Source organism: Enhydra lutris, unplaced genomic scaffold, assembly GCF_002288905.1.
Source record: "Enhydra lutris kenyoni isolate GAN:26980312 unplaced genomic scaffold, ASM228890v2 scaffoldscaffold34, whole genome shotgun sequence".
NCBI classification, from domain to species: Eukaryota; Metazoa; Chordata; class Mammalia; order Carnivora; family Mustelidae; genus Enhydra; species Enhydra lutris.
This window is the reverse complement of record NW_019154118.1, coordinates 940,343-957,185: the sequence shown is the minus strand read 5'-3', so window position 1 is coordinate 957,185 and position 16,843 is coordinate 940,343. Positions and strand designations below refer to the sequence as shown.

Below are 16,843 nucleotides of genomic sequence, written 5' to 3'. Positions count from 1 at the left end.
AGAACTTCCCCACTTTCTCGAAGCTTGTGATGCCCGGGCTCTGCTTTTCTCGTGGATACCCCCAGCTCTCTGGGAAGAGCAGCAGAGGTAGCCTTCAGGACTCTGTCAGATGTCCCCCGATCACTGCTCTTTCTCTAGTCCTCCTTGGGGAGCCCACTTCTGCTGTTCTCCCGGGTCCCCACATTTCCTGCCAAGCCTGCTGGGAATCTTCTCTATTCATCAGAAGCCAGAGCTCCAAGGCTCACAGATGTGGTTGATCTCGCCTTCCCAGCGCAGTCATGAGATTGCTGTCCTACGGGTCCTTCAAGGTCCTCAACCCTGGATTTATTAGCCCCACTTTAAGACTGATATGTCTTCTCTCTCCACTTTCCCACGTTCGTCAGTCATCAGCTCACTCCTTCCCAACCCCCTTTTACAAAGTGTTATCTGTGGCAAGTGGTTGTGTTAATGGCAAAAGGACTTACCCACAGCCAGGGGGTGCCTTGGCCCAGAACTTTCATAAACTGTATCTATTTATAGGATTCTACTGTCCTGACCATGTTTTTCAGGTCGATGGTTGGCACTTTTCATATTCAAAACCTCCAGTGTTTCTGGGAAGGCAGACCAGCAGTATCAAATGCTTTGGCACTGCAAGTTAACTTTGAAGCAGGTGATGGGGCAGACACACCACCCCTTCAGCTATATCTTTTGTTTCTTCTAACCCCCTTTGTTAGTTTCTCTGAATTTCCTCTGGAAAATAGGGAAGTTTTTGATGGAGATGAATATCTGAATGTTTTTGCTGGCACAGAACACATTCAGTGACTCTACTTCCAGCTTTTTCAGACTTATGTGTCTTTGTTTTACCTCTTCTTGGCTTTGGAATTGATGAGGATGTCATAATATTGTTTGAGAGAAAGAAATGGTGCTCTTCTCACTCTGGAGTCCAGAAAACTTAAAGAGGCATTTTGTTTCCTGAGTTGCTCCCAAGACTTTTTTCCATCTTGTCAGTGATCTTTAATCCATTCCTCTTTGAAGCCTGCTCCTGGCTCTTGTACGATGCTCAGCATTCCTCCTGATGCAAGGCTGATGCAAAGCCCAGGAGGATTACTTAATACAGCAGGGTATCAAGAAGCCCACACCCCAGAGAGAAAGGCCAGAATTGTGCAACTAGCATGTGGTTTGTCCATTGTTGGAGGTCAAGGATATGGCAGTCCATGCAGGGGCATTGAGGGGTAGCTCTGAGGGGCTTGAGTTGGACCAGGTAGTGCACCCTAGTAGTCCACAGGAAAAGGTATAAGAAGGAGGCTGGGTGTTTGCTGGTGTCTGGCAGGAAGGAAGATGAGATGTCAGGGAACTGACTGTCTGTGAAGAAGCCTGAGCTTCTCATAACTGAGTTAACCATGTCCCTGCCTGGGTTAGAGTGACCGTAACAGGAGTCACTCCGGGTTTATGGAGGTGCCTGGGAACAGCTATAACTAAAGCCTGAGGAAATAGTTTGAGATACTTAGTAAAGTCGTTATTCCTGATATCTCTCATTTCTCAGCAGGTAAGATAGAGGCCAGAGAAGCTCTGACCCCAATTCAAGGCCATCTCTTAGGGTCCTTCAGAATATGTGTCTTTTGGGCATCTTTTAAATTTTATCACCTTCATGGTATTGGGCTTTTTGCCTAATTCCTCCTGTTTGCCCTGGGCTGGAAACCAAGGATTATCTCTGGAGGGCAGAGAAGAACTCACTCTTTGTCGCTTCCTCTTCTTGCCTTGCTCTAGTTTTGACTGTATCATTAACTGAAAGGGAAGTGGGGACCCCTCCCAGCTGTTGCTGGAAATGTGGATATGGCCTGGGGAATATAGGTCACATGGGAATTTGCTACTCAGCAGGCAGGTTTGTGGAGTTGAGCTGCCAGGATCAGCCTTTTCCTGTACCTCAGAAGGCAGGTATTTGGTTGGGGGAGGGGCCTTCTGGGCTCCAGCTTTTGTTTTTTTCCCTATGAACTTTACCTTGGGCTGGTTCACGGTCAGTCAAAGCTGTTTGATTATATCGTATCCGAGAAATAGGAAGACCAAGATGACTTTTGAGGATGATTTCAACCTTTGCTATTTTTTAGCTTGAACAGTAGTCTGAAATTACCTTTATATTATATATATTATATATAAGGTATATATATTATACCTTTATTGCAGTCATGCAATAAGCTGTTCATGTTTAGCTTATACAGTTTGATACGTTTTGGTGTATATATCCATTTGTGACAATACCATCATAATTAAGAGAGTGAAAATATCTGTCAGCCCTAGAAATTTGCTTTTGCCCCTATGCATCTCTCTCTCCAGCCCTTCTCTGCTCCCCAACTCCTAAGCACACTGATCTGTTGCTTTCACCATATATTACAAGTTTGCATTTTCTAGAGTTTTATAGAAATGTAACCCTAAAGTATGTACTCTGTTTTGATTTGGCTTCTTTTACTCAGTATATTATTTGGAGATCTTTGATGCATATCAGTGTGAACCATGTCTAATCTGGTTGCCTTTCCTTGTCTTTCCTCCTCCCACTCCATGGACGCAAGAATGCCTGCTTGATATGATCAAGGCATGGTTCCACTCGTGATTCTTTTACTTAATATAAATGCATCACTGAGCAATATTTCAATTAACTTTGCATCTCTTATACCTGATATTTTAGCTGGCAAAAGTCAGGAGAGGGAAGTGGCAAGGTAGGCACCCTCCATCATGCCTTCTCAAAGGCAAGTTCATCTGTTTGCCAGCTCTACCTCACTCAGTGCTCCTACACTGGCATTATTTGAATTCTAGACCCCACTCTTCCTGAAGGAAAAAAGAGGAGAGCCTATAAACATCTTCTCTCCAGAGAAGGTGGGTAACTTAGCAACATGACCTGGTCACCTTTGATCCAAATCATGGCCAGTCCTGCCTTCCAAGGATGTGTGGGCAAATTGTGTCTCTCTTCCTGCGCTTTTGTGAGGTCACTGATTTTATGAGCTTTACCTGTTCTAGGACTCTACCCTGCTTGAGGCCTGAGTCATATTCCCTGGAATGTTCAAACTCTTTGAACACTGTTCCTTTCATCTTCTAGTAGTGAAGTTTTCAGCATCTGGGAAGTGTCTTTCAGCAGGTAGTCATTTCTCTGACACAAGTTGAGAATGGCTACCTGGGCAGTGGCTTAGTCAGAGAAAGAGAGAGGTAGGATGTCTGAGCCACCCTGTGCTGGGAAGATAGAGTTGGCATTGGGATTCTTTTCACTGCCATACTAGCCAACCGAAGTGGACCAGAGTGTCTTAGAGCAAGAGCATGGACATTATTGCTGTATTTCTGATTAAAGAGACTGGGATACCCAGGAGATTCAGGGCAAAAGCTACACCGCCTTGGCAGCAGAAGTATCAGAACGTTGGCCAAAGAGTTATCTGTACCTTGGGTCAAGGAAGTAGCAAGTGAAATAAAAGCACTTAATCTTTGATGAAATGACTGAGTTCCATTGTATTGCCTCAAATGCTCTTCTAATAAAGATTCAGGAGATGCTGGAGTTTAGAGAGGTCTTTTCAGAGCATTTTGCACCTGAAACAGACTCTGGAGGCCAGCCCCCCTCTTCTTCGTTCCTCCCCCATCATCCAGCACAGTTCTTCTGCTGCTTCCTCCCCACTCAGTTTTATTTCTTGCTTAAATCTATTGCTCTGGATATTAAAGGTCATGTTGAAAAAGAGTTCCTGTTGTGTGAGACTTCTCCTGGGAAAGAAGGGCAGGGGTATTTTTAGAGGCTAATGGTAATGAAACAAATAACTCTTCACTGGCGTCTACTAAGTAGAGACCCTTAGGTGATGATATTCACTGCTTTCATGCTCCCACAGATAGATAGTAGCATTTTTGCTTTCAAGAACATGCTGTGTTTTCCTGCAAAGGTTATTTTGTGAGTAGGTAATCTATGCAAAGGATTAAATATTCAAATAGTATAAGGAGAAAAATAAAACCCCCACTCCTGGCCCTTAGTCACCCTTCTCCACCCCATCAGAGGTGATTACTAATAATGGCTTCTCCTAGGGGTATTCTGTGCATATATGAGAAGGCAGCTATATGTATTACCCCATTGTCCATTAGGGATATAATTTATTCAAACAGTTCCTTATTTTTTTTTTTTTTCAAACAGTTCCTTATTGATGGGCATTGATTGTTTGCAATCTTTTAGCACTGCAAAGTTGCAATGTATGTTAACTACACTGGAATTGAAACAAAATAATGTAAAGTAAAAACAACAACAAAAAACCCCCAAAGTTGCAATGAATATCTGTTGGGTATATTTCTGTTCCTAGAATTGCTGACCATACGAGATACTCACTTTAAATCCTGACAGACGTTTAAAATAAGTAAGTAAAAATAAGTTAAAATAAGTAAAGTAGCACATTCTATTTTTGTGGATCAATGTGAGGGAGATTCTCAGCTCTGTCATCTGAAGGGGAGATACTGTTTAATCTGCATGTATATGGGTTCTCCGTATCTTTAAGAACTAGTCCATCTCTTCTATATCTATGTACATAAGTATCATGTGGTGGATTTTAAAAAATATTGAACATATTTATGTTTCCCCTGTTTCATGAAATATTTTTATTCTGATACCATAAGCATCTCAAGAGCAGAGTCTTGCTATCTATCAGTAGAGTCCTTTGGGTTATCTAGCAGAATTTTCACCCCTTTCTAGGTTGAGATATAACCCTTTTTTTATTGACGATGCCACAATGGAAATTTTTCTCCAAATGAAAAATTTCTGTCACATAACATCAGGATATTTTTTATTACTAAAATGTGGTTGATTACTATTATTAATATGTGGTTGGGCAGTTTTGTTGCTTCACCCATGCGTCTCAAGGTTTTGGTCTAATTAGTGTTTATTCACATATAAACTTCCTATAGTATTTAAATGATCCAGAGCATGTCCCTGGATCATGTAGGCAGCCACTTGGCCTGACTTGTTGGAGCCTGGGTGCTGTGCCATTTCCTGGCTTACCAAGAAGACTTTTCAGAGGAAAGGACAGAGGTACGAAGTTTGCAGTAGTGCCATTGACCTGCAAAATGCTGCAAAATGACCTCACATCTCTGCAAAACAAGTATAGTAGCTTTTGGAATGGAAGGTTCAAGCCATTTGGAAGTATTTAATGCTGTCCCAGCAAAGCAGGAGCCTAAAGCATTGGGCCTCAAGCCAAGGATCACAATTAGGAAGCTGGATCAGCTACAAGGACAGAGTTCTGTTTTGCTGGAGCTGAAGTTTTTGGGGTTCCAGGATTGATCCAAGAGCCATTATTCTGGATTAGAGACATTAAGAGTACTGGCCTGGGCCAAAGAAGGGACTGCTCCTTCCTTAGGCCCTCAAGTTCCCCGGCTGAGGGAGGAGTGTACAGCTTAAAGACTGTTAAGGCTGAAACATCCCCAAGGGGGCAGTTGAAGGGAATGGAATGCCCAAGGAAATGGGACCTCATGGGAACCTGTAACCATATCAGAATCTTGGACTGATGACTAGAAAATCTGTATTTTAGATCCAAGTGAGATTTCTATGTATGATGATGTCTTTTGGGCAGTTTAACATAACTGCCATCTAAATAACAGTCTCTGGCATGACCACTTGGATGAACGAAATGTTAGTGTTTTTTGATCAGTATCTTTAATATGATGCATTGGACTCAGATGAAGGTGAACCTCTGCATAGAGTGGCCTTAATAGGATCACAGTGCACCTGGAAATTGGATTTGTAAGTTATCTCTCAATTATACGTCATGTATAGTGACAAAAGAACCAATCTTTAGGATCAGCGAAGACTTATGCTCTGTAAATTGAAGAACTGTATCTGCAGATTCGTACCTCATGTACTGAGCTTGTCCATACCCTTGGCCAGTTTAAAATTGCATGGGCATTGCCTGGTCTCTGCTGGAGGCCAGTGTGCTTCAGTAGATGGTGGTGTCTCTACCACATCTGTTTGAGTGGATACTGGCTTGTCTGAATCTGGTCACATTGTGTGCATGATAGAAAGCTGAAGGAGATGGCTGTGACTCCAAGTGAAGCCTCCCAATCCTACTATGGCCTCCATTACTGAGCAGTATTTGCAGGTACAGGTGACACAGGGATGCCTTCTGGCATGGCAAGGGCCATTTCAGACCCACCTTGATGAGCACACTCTGTACAAGGAGATCATTCAAGTAGGTGACTGATCTGGCTCTTTTCCCACCCCACCTGAAAGACTATCTCTGAGAGCTGAGAATCAGTTCAGGGGCCCATTTCACGTGAAAGAAGTTGTAAGCTTGTGACCAGCTTATCTGCCGTTTTCCATTCAAGCAGATTAACCCAGCACTTTTGATCATGTCCGGTGTCATCCGGCCTGTGTGGAGCCTGCACTGTGTCCTTTGTCATCATGATCCACGAAAGGGTTAAAGCATAAGAAGGATTGGTCCCTCCACGCCCAACATCCTCCCAATCACTGCCTAATGTCAACTCCTCACCATAGGGAACTCTGGCTCCAAGTCCTCTGCCTAGTTTCTGCTGTAACCTATTAAGTTTATAGCTTGCACAACCTCTTATCACCTGCCAAAAAGGATGGTAGCAACCAGAATGTGGAGGTCTTGTTACATGGTGTGAGGCCTTGTCAGAAATTGTGACATGTGTGGCTTCTTCTAGGAAGAAGTTTATTCTCAGACTGAAAATTTACTTAGCCACAATGAAGCAAAGATACAAAGGCAACAAAATTTCCAGGGAAAAGTAATATATGCTTCAGCTAGAAAGAAGGCAGATGCCCTGGTTTCATCAAAAAAAGTTTCAACATTGAGTGCCTTGGCTGGCTCAGTTGGTGGAACATGTGACTCTTGATCTCTGGGTTTTGAGTTTGAGCCTCACATTGGGCAGAGATTACTTAAAAAAAAACCCAAAAAACAAACTTTCCATAATCTAAATAAATAAATAAAAGCTTTCTACAATCCAAAGAAAAAAAGTTTCAACATGAATTACTTGCTCACTGGGAAAAGCAACAGAAATAAGGGTTTCTTAAAGATTTGATTACCTCCTTGGTAACAGGCCTAATTTAGAAGGAAAGTCTCTCTGACCTGATGTAACCAAACAGTTTCCACTTTCTTTATTTTGTTATTACTGAGTTAATAACTCAGGAAGCATGGGGGGTCATTATTAATTTATGATCTCTAGTACTAATGACTGTTATCAGTATTAATAACTATTTGCATGGTGCTTTCTCGTTTATGAAGTTCTAATGTGTATTAACTCATTTCCTCACAGTGAATTCCTTGGAGAAACCCCACACTTATCATCTTCATTTTCTCAGTGAATTCATCCTTTTCATTAATATATTAAAAACTCATTTAGTAACCTCCCAGAAGATTTTCAGAAAGGAAACAGTTGAATTCTCCAGAATTTGGAATTTGATATGAGCTAGCTTTAGTTGTTTGCAGTGTTAGCTTCATGCCTCTTAAGAAGCACTGAGAGGAAATATTTAAAAAAAAATCTAGAAAATGATAGCACATAAAGACAGTAGCAAATAGAAGCTCTATCCAGGAAGGGATGATAAATACATATATCAAGGACGAGATATGGATTAGTGCTTCTCAAACTTTACCTTGGGGTTTGGTTGAAATGCGGATTCTGATTCAGGTCTCAGTTAAGGCCTGAGTTTCTGCATTTGTAGCAAATTCCAGATGAAGATACTTTGCAGGTGCAGACCACATCTGGAGACAACACCCCCCTGCCCGAAGGAGAATTCCTAATGATTAGCTAGGGGACAGATTAGGGAGAATGTGTTACTAGCAGAGATTATGTTGGAACAAGGGGTCACAGAGAGCACTTCCAGCCCTGTATATACCTCTGCACTGAGTGGGTAGGGAAAGGGAGGCTCTCACAGCATTTGGGAGACACCTTAAAGTTAAGGTCAGTGATACGAGCTTGGTGAGTTGGAGACTGTTCCTTTGAAGCTCTGGCCAGTGAATAAGGAGTGCTACCCAGTGGAGCGATTGCTAAGTTGTTTGTATTTTCACTGTCTTTAAAAATAATGCAATTTTGTGTGTGCATGTGTGTATTTTCACCACTGGACTGTCAGTATACTCCCTGAGTTTAAGAAGAGAATCCGTCCCTCAGTTCTTCCTCATTCTAGCCTGGGGCCAGCCTGGAGGGTGGGGCACCTGAGGGGATGCCTGGGGGTGTCAGGATGGGAGAGTACATAAAGCCTAGTGAGTACATGAGGCAAGAAGGCAGAGTGTGTGCTTTGGAGCAGATGTGATGAAAACTAAGGGACACCGAACTCTCCTGTGCGTGTGGTATGAGAAACCTCAGACACAGCCAGACCACCAGGAGCTTGTGGCCAAAGGAAAGAACGGGGTGGAGGGGTGGAGGGGTTGGGAAGAGCCAGAGCAAGGAGGTGGCTAGGAGGTCCAGACTGTGGTCATAGGGGACCTGAAGCCTCATTTGAGTATCCCAGGCCTCATCCTTTAGGGTAGGGTTGGCAAAGTTTCCTGTAAATGTGTTCAACTTTGCAGACTGTACAGTGTTCTTATCATAGCAACGTCACTGTGGCCCAAAGTAGCCACAGTCAGGACTGGAAAGAGTGTGCATGGCGGGGTGTCAGTAAAACTATTTATGGACATTGAAATGTGAAATGTGAAGTTGATACAATTTTTTGTGTCCCCAAATCTTGTTTTTTTAGTTTCTTTCCAATCACTTAAAAATGTGAAAGACATTCGTAGCTTGCTGGCTGCACAAAGACAGGAGGCAGGGTGGCTTTGGCCCACACCTGGGGTTTGCTGACACTGGTTGGGGGGCTGGGTTGGTTTGACAGGGTCCTGGTGGATAGAACTTTCGTTGTAACATTTTAGAAATTGTAATATGATGGCACAAAATCTTCCATATAAAATGTGATTAGACGGTAAATTAAATGGTGAAGAATGGAAAGATTGGGATTATTCCACATTAAGGACATAAAAAAAACCTCACTGAGGCTATTCTCTAATATGCACAGCATGCAAAAATAAACTTATTTCAAATGGTGACAAACTCTGATATAACACATTACAGAGTATTCCATTTATATCTGACCTTCACAGCAGTTAGGACAGGCATTCACCCCGTTTCACAGAGGAAGAAACTCATTCCCACATGGCTAGTGTCACTGACCCAAGGAGGCCATGCTACAAGGTTAGGTCCAGGATTCGTGTCCAGATCCTCCTCTTACAGATACTGTTCTTGTTTTTGTTTCCCCATATAGGTGGTCCTTTGGAAGAACTGTATTATTCTTATTCTTTTATTCTTATTCTTATTCTTATTCTTATTATTTAAGTAGGTGCCATGCCCAGTGTGGAGCCCAACATGGGGCTTGAACTCATGACCTGAGATCTTGATCTCAGGGCCTGATGGACTGAGCCACTCAGGTGCCCTTAGGACTGTATTCTGAAATATCCTTTCTAAGTCACTTGGAAAGTGGAACTTCTCTCTTTAGAGAAGATAGTAACGAGGTCCCCAGGTTATCCACAAATGATGTTTGAGAACTGTAATATAACACAACTGCAGTCCTGTGGAGCAATAGGAGTTCTGGGTCCTGGGGGCTGTGGGAAGTAGAAAGGAGGGGGTCAAATTAATTTTCTTTGCCCATGAGTGGCTGTCGACAAAATTTCCAAGTGGTTAGTGATATCTATGGCACTTCCTGTTCTCCCATCTCTGGCCACTGGGGCCCCTGATTTGCCCCAAGCCCTCCTGTGAAACCCTCCAGGGGCTCAGTCTCATGGGGTCTGTGGAGGAGCTTGTAAATACCACCAATCCCTGGGCTCCACCTCCACCGTCATTAATTGGTCAGGGGTGGGGCCTGCACATTCCTTAGTTTTTTTTTTTTTTTCTTTTTTAAAATTTCTTTTCAGCATAACAGAATTCATTGTTTATGCACTACACCCAGTGCTCCATGCAATATGTGCCCTCCATAATTCCCACCACCAGGCTCACCCAACCTCCCACCCCCAACCCCTCCAAAACCCTCAGATTGTTTTTCAGAGTCCATAGTCTCTCATGGTTCATCTCCCCTTCCAATTTCCCTCAACTCCCTCTCCTCTCCATCTCCCTATGTCCTCCATGTTATTCCTTATGTTCCACAAATAAGTGAAACCATATGATAATTGACTCTCTCTGCTTGACTTATTTCACTCAGCACAATCTCTTCCAGTCCCGTCCATGTTGTTAAAAAGTTGGGTATTCATCCTTTCTGATGGAGGCATAATACTCCGTAGTGTATATGGACCACATCTTCCTTATCCATTTGTCCGATGAAGGGCATCTTGGTTCTTTCCACAGTTCCACTGCAATTGCAGTACTGGGTATTTACCCCAAAGATACAGATGTAGTGAAAAGAAGGGCCATCTGTACCCCAATGTTTATAGCATTCCTTAGTTTTAAGCTTCCCAGGTGATTCAGATATGGGGCCAGCTGTGAAAACCGCTGTGGCTAAACCCGAACCTCCCTTCTTGTCCTACGGCCGACCTCAGTCAAGTGCTAGGAAGGGTGCTGATGAAGAGTTTTCACACCGTTTTGGTCTCATGCATCCTGCATCCATTTGGTTACTAAGCCTGTTAAACCCAATGGGTCAATATGTTTGTCCTCTCAGCTCTGATCACAACTGCCCAAAGACAGACTGTTGTTTCTGGTCTCAAGCAGTACTTCTCAATCTCTCTGTGCTGCAGCATCATTTTCCTTTTCTTCTTTAAAAGTCTTCCCCCCCCCATGTTACTTTATCAAATACATTGAAAACAGGTACTAGAAAAAGGAAATGAAAAGGTTCACAAAGAACATGCCCCAGTCTTTTATGATGATCTTCAACAGACACAAAATGACATGTATTGCTCTAAAAGTATGTTTCTTTTTTTTTTTTAAAAGACTTCATTTATTTATTTGAGAGAGAATGAGAGAGGGAGAGAGAGAGAGGACATGGAGAGGGGAGGGCCAGAGAGAGAAGCAGACTCCCCACTGAGAAGGGAGCTGGATGCATGAGGGACTCAATCCTGGGACTCCTGGATCATGACCTGAGCTGAAGGCAGTTGCTTAACCACCTGAGCCACCCAGGCGCCCCAGTATCTCAGTTTCTGTACCGGTCACAGACTGGTAGCCGGCGGTTGGGACTGGTGTGTGCTAGGCCAGGCCTGTGTTGCCGAGGGGCCCCAGGCTGTCCACGTGCTCACACAGCCTCCTCACCTGTCTGCTTGCTAGTCCTTGAGTAGATATGCTCTCACTTTTTAATGCTTTTGCCCCTAGTTCCCTCTGCTTTCTCATATTGTCTGCCTTCAAACCTGTGACAGTGTCATCTTGGACAAAGCTTTCTCTGGCTGTACCTGGATAATTTAGATAATTTCTGCTTTCTCATACTGTCTGCCTTCCAACCTGTGACAGTGTCATCTTCTGGATGAAGCTTTCTCTGACTCTACCTGGATAATTTAGATAATTTCTTCATTTGACAATTACATATATGTGTGTGTGTGTGTATGTATATTTATTTCAGCTACTGTCCTCTGCCCTTTCTAGGCCAGACTACCTAATTTGTAGAGCCCGGTACACAATGAAAATATAGGGCCTTTGTCTAAAAAACATTGAGAATTTCAGGATGGAGATAGTGTCTGAAACCATGTATACAGTGTGTGCTCTGATACATTTATATATTGTAATGTGATTGCCATGCTAACAATATTTATCACGTGACATAATTATAGTACAATATGGTCTATATTCATTATACTGTGCATTAGATATCTATGGCTTATTTAACTACTTGTTGCAAGGGAGCCTTCTAAACATGGGGACCTGGAGGATTCCATGGGTCATATGCTCCAGAGGCCAGCCCTGGGCTTATCTCTGTGCTTGCCTTACAACAGCACTCTGACACTGACTCGTAATTATCTACGTGTGCACTGAGGTGTAGAAAGACTGTATGTGTCAGAATGCCGTATAGGACCGTGAGGTCTGTGGCTTGGAGAAGCTTTGTTAGGATGGGAGCCAGCTTCCTGAGGAGCACGCACCCCTGCACTGGATTTTCACTAAATGCCATTAACATTTTTTTTTTCCATCAATAGCAGGGCTCTGGCTGTTTTGCAGTGTAGCGTATGCAAGTTTATGTTCAGAGCTGAAGCACTTGGCATTGTAGGCAGAGGAGAAGCTGGCTGGCATGTAGGGAAAGGACGTAGGAAAAGGACAGAGCTGTGGCAGAGATGGAGAGTGGAAGGGATGGCTCATCCCATGATCACACTGGTAGAGTCATCTATGGATGTGCAACATGCATGTGCCCTGTGCCCCCGTGACCTGCACTGCTGGTCCCCAGAGAGACCAAAGCTCTGTGAAGGAGCTGCCCCCTTGAAGGACACAGAAAATTGTTGAATCCAGAATCAAGATGGAAACTCTTCAGCCTAATTTTTGTTCATGCATCTCTGTTTCTTCTAAGAGATGACAGTCTCCAGTCAGTGATGATCAATATTGATTGAGTGGAGCAATTTGGGCGTTAAACAGAGCATGTCTCTCAGTGGCACAGTTGTAGCCAGTGTTACAAAATGAATGGAAAGACAGGTGGGCAGCAGTTTGGGGAGCTTTTTTAACGCAGAAGAGCCCTGCGGGGGCAATACGCCCTCTAGTGTCAGGAACTGTAATGAAAAGTGGGTGCAGAAAAGGCAGATCAGCTGAAATTTGCTTTCCTCTCAGACTCACACTGCTCTTTCCTGTCCTCAAACTCCTCAATTTCTGGACTCCCCCAGCGTCTCTTGCTGGGTTTCTTCCATGGCCTTAAGAGACTGGGGATAAGAGAGGGAGGGAATTCTAATCATGAGGATTAGTTTGAGGGGACTCCCCTTGGTCAAGACCTGATTTTTTAGGGACTAACAATTTCCAACAGCCCTCCCAGATGGGGCTCTCTGTTGTGCTGGATTATCTCTTGAACTTAATCTTTAGATAATAATTAAGACTTGGAAAGTTGGTCAATGAACAGATGCTGTTTCTAACCTCCTTCTAGGTATTTACACCTCAAGCCGGGCAGCTGTGACCGTGGGGTGGCTCAGAGGTAACATTTGAAGTAGCTGCTGCTTTGATGTTAAGTCGAATGGCCTGGAAGAGCTGGCCATTGTAGGAACCTGCGTGCCACACTTGTCCTGGGTACCCTGTACTACCCTGCGAATACCCTTTCCATGCTGTGTGCCTCCACCACGTCCTCTCTCCTGTTAGCACATAGTTTCCTTGTTGACTTTTGTGTTTGTCTTGTTCCTGACTATGGCCTCAGCTTGCTCTTCCCTTGCAGTGGAGTGCAGATGAGTGTACTAAAGAAAGACTCTTTCTAACGTTTGACTAAATCAGAGGGTGGGGAGCCTTTTCTGAAGGCCTCGGAAGCAGGACCTCTTAGAAACAAGGAGGGCCTGTGGAGGAGGATAAGAAGCCTCTTTCCTAAGACTCTGTACCCCTGCTCACTGTTGAGAAGGAGCCAAGGTCTCAGCTGCCTTTTCTCTTTGCAGGTCGGATTGGTATAATCTGATCCCTGCATGGCTAAGACACCGGCAGTCAGGGCTGCAGGCCAACGGCCAATACTTCATGCTGGAGGACTCCACTTTCTGGATCTTTGGGGGCTCCATGCACTATTTCCGGGTGCCCAAGGAATACTGGAGGGACCGCTTGCTGAAGATGAAAGCCTGTGGCTTGAATACCCTTACCACGTGAGTACTGCCCCACCCCACCACCAAGCATGGGCATTTGTGGCATCTGTGTATTGGGCTTCTTTAAGGCAACCCAGACTGTGGGTCTCCATCTGGCAGGATCAGCCCTGCCAGATCCTGAATGTGAGCTGTCCCTGAAGAGAATCTTTGGGCTGAATTTTGTGAGGAAAAATATAGGAGGAGCCCAGTCCTCTGCACAGGACTGCCAGGTACGACAACTGCCTTCCCTCACCTGCACAGCGCTCCCTGTTTGTGCGGATGAGAAGACAGGCTGGATGTATAAGCTTTAGAGGAATAGAAAGAGCAACGGCATACAAAGGTATACAGTGAAGGAGGTGAGTGTAGGTGTAGGAGGTGATTAAATTATCGAATATATATACGTCTATATCTACATACATCGATATATCTATATATCTATATAGATAAATATATCTATATCTAGATGCATATAGATATAGATATATTTAAACAAGCACACCCACCCCTTAGTTTATTCAGCAAATGAGTAAGATCTTTTTCAAAATAGCTTCCTTGGTGAAAGCATTTTCAGGCAGAAATATGTGATTATAGATCAAGGATGTGGATTTTCTTGAACAGTTTATGAGGTAGCTTTGTAGACAATTTCTAAAAAGAATTACAGGAATGTTCTGGGCCATCACAACATAGCTGAAACAAATGTATATAATTTTCCAGAAAGATTACTTAAAAGGATCCATTTATTTGCATATGTAAATTCTGGTCCTAGGGGTACATTCACACATCACAGGACTCCTCAATCTTGTGGGAATATGGCAAGCTAAGCATTCTGTTATTAAAGCTAGGTAATCTGTATTTTCTCAAACACGGAACTCCTGAGTCTGAATTGGAAGCAAGCAAACCTCCTCTCCCTATACCTGAGCACATTCTTTGCAGCTGGAGAGGGCTCCATTAGAAGCTGGGGGGGGGGGTTCCAGGAGAGGACCAGCTGTTACTGGTTACTGATGTGTGTTACTGTCATACATCACCCCATATCTCTGCCTCTTGAGTTGGGCCCTTTAAATAACTTATTTTATTTCCTTATCTTCTAAAGAGAATACAAGGAAAGAATTCTTTGGAATTTTGGTTGCTTCAGTAAAAATAGGACTGACCACTGAGGTTTCCTCTTATCTTACTTTTAACTTTTTCTCTTAATAAATTACTTTTTTTTCCCTCTGATCAAGGAAAAATGAGAGAGGTGGGGAGGGAGGAGGAAGTAGGGGGAGTGGAGTGCATGCTCAAGCTGACCTGTGGTCCCATCTTAGGCTTTACCGAAATCTTACTGGCCTTCTCTCGCTTCTCCTAAGGAGATGACATATTAGCCCCCACACCCCATCCAGGGACTGGCCCTGGATTCTCTAAGGTCCCTAGATCTCTTCACTTAGTTCTTGGTTACAATCCTGACACCATTACAACAATGTACCTAATATATCCTCAGACATTTTAGGGATAAAGAAGGTAATCTAGATGACAAAGTGGAATAAATGAAAAGCTCAATCCTGTAAATATCTTCTATTACAGCTATGTTCCATGGAACCTCCATGAACCAGAAAGAGGCAAATTTGACTTCTCTGGCAACCTGGACCTGGAGTAAGTGCTGTTGCTGCTTCTATGGCCTGGCCTGGGGTAGAGAGGCAGAGAGGTGACCCCTTGGGGTTGGTTAGGAACTGTGGGACCATCTTGGTTCTGCTTTGAGAACCACAGAAAGGCGGGTCAGGAGCCTTATTCTTAGGAACCACATGCTGTCTCGCGATGAACCTGTTACTCCTGGGGGTCTGGGTCTGCCTACTCTGAGTCCCAAACCTCTTCACTGTAGTCCAGCAGTGCCTAAACCCCAGTGTCTGTCCTGCTTTGCAGTGTGGTCCAGCTACCTGGGCTGGGACAGGGGTTGCCCTTCTATGGTAGCAAGGCGGTTGGGGTCAGGTTCACTGTTAGGATCCCCGTACCCTGTCTAATACCCTTCATCCTTATGCCCCCAGTGGGGCTGTGCAGAAGGTCTTAGTCTGGGAGCAGGTGAGAACCCAGCTCCCAGGGCCTCTGAAGGCAGGGAGGAGAGGAACTGGGCAGCTCCACCACCTTGGGATGCTGGGCTTGTTTCCACCGTCCTCCTCTGTGTCTTGAGAGTTGCTGACACCGACCTCCCTAGGGCCTTTGTGCTGATGGCTGCAGAGATCGGGTTGTGGGTGATTCTGCGTCCAGGCCCTTATATCTGCAGTGAGATTGACCTCGGGGGCTTGCCCAGGTGAGTGGGGCTATGTGGGGCTCCAGCTGTGGCTTGAACTGTCCTCTGTGCTTGTGCAAAATAGTGATTACAAATGTAGGTTTAATTTTGCTACTAAAGTATATTTTTCGTTTTGTACTGAAATTCTTTTTCAGAATAAGTGGTACCAAAGGAGGCCATTTTAAATGATGTCACTTTATTTGATAAAGTATAAGAGAAACAAAGTAATGTTTTTGTTTTATGTTTTATCTTCAAATCTCAGGCTTTAATGAATTATGTTAGGATGTGTAGTCTCCACTAAGGTCAGTAGAGTTCTCTGGGGTTGGAGTAGAAATCTGGACAGTAATCACCTGGTACCACATTCATTCCTTGTCCTCATTATTACTGCCATTAACTTTCAACAAAAAAGACTTTCTTGTTAATAGGTATAATGTTTCCCATCCTTAGGGTGTTCCAGATGGTTAGATCCACCTTCTCTCTACCCCATGCTGCCCCAAGAGGGAGGAAGACTGGTCTTGTTTGCCTTGTGGTCTCCTTCGGGAATGGTCTCTCCCCACTGCACAGCCACCAGCCCAGGCCTTGTTTTCTCTTTTGTCTCCAGTGCAACCCAGCCCTACCCTAGGGATCCAAGCAGCCTCTATCTCCATTTCCTTTGATCCCTAGGATCACCTCCTTGTCTCTGTGCCCTTGACAAGGCTGTGCACACAGCCAGAGTGCCCTCCCCCTGCACCTAGGGATTAGAAATCTCTGTGTCAGCGATGTCCTCAGGCTCAGCTGGAGCTGCCAGGAGGACAGAATTTAAGTGTTAGCTCAGAAGCAGCGGGAGTTCCAGCACTTAGCCCTCCTCCTGGGCAGCACTGTCCATTCATATCCTGGCATGTGGGCACACCCTAGGGAGGCCCAAATAAGCAGAGACCCAGTG

General features: G+C 44.2%; 1 protein-coding gene across 1 annotated transcript in view; it reads left to right on the top strand.

Moving 5' to 3' along the window:
• Positions 1–16,843, top strand: part of LOC111153849 (beta-galactosidase-1-like protein 2) — a 47,165-nt gene that overhangs the window by 355 nt on the left and 29,967 nt on the right. Inside the window, exons 2-4 of the mRNA XM_022513116.1 lie at positions 13,488–13,685; positions 15,222–15,290; positions 15,847–15,942. Coding sequence (XP_022368824.1) covers positions 13,488–13,685; positions 15,222–15,290; positions 15,847–15,942 — 363 coding nt within the window. The remainder of the gene's footprint in view (positions 1–13,487; positions 13,686–15,221; positions 15,291–15,846; positions 15,943–16,843) is intronic.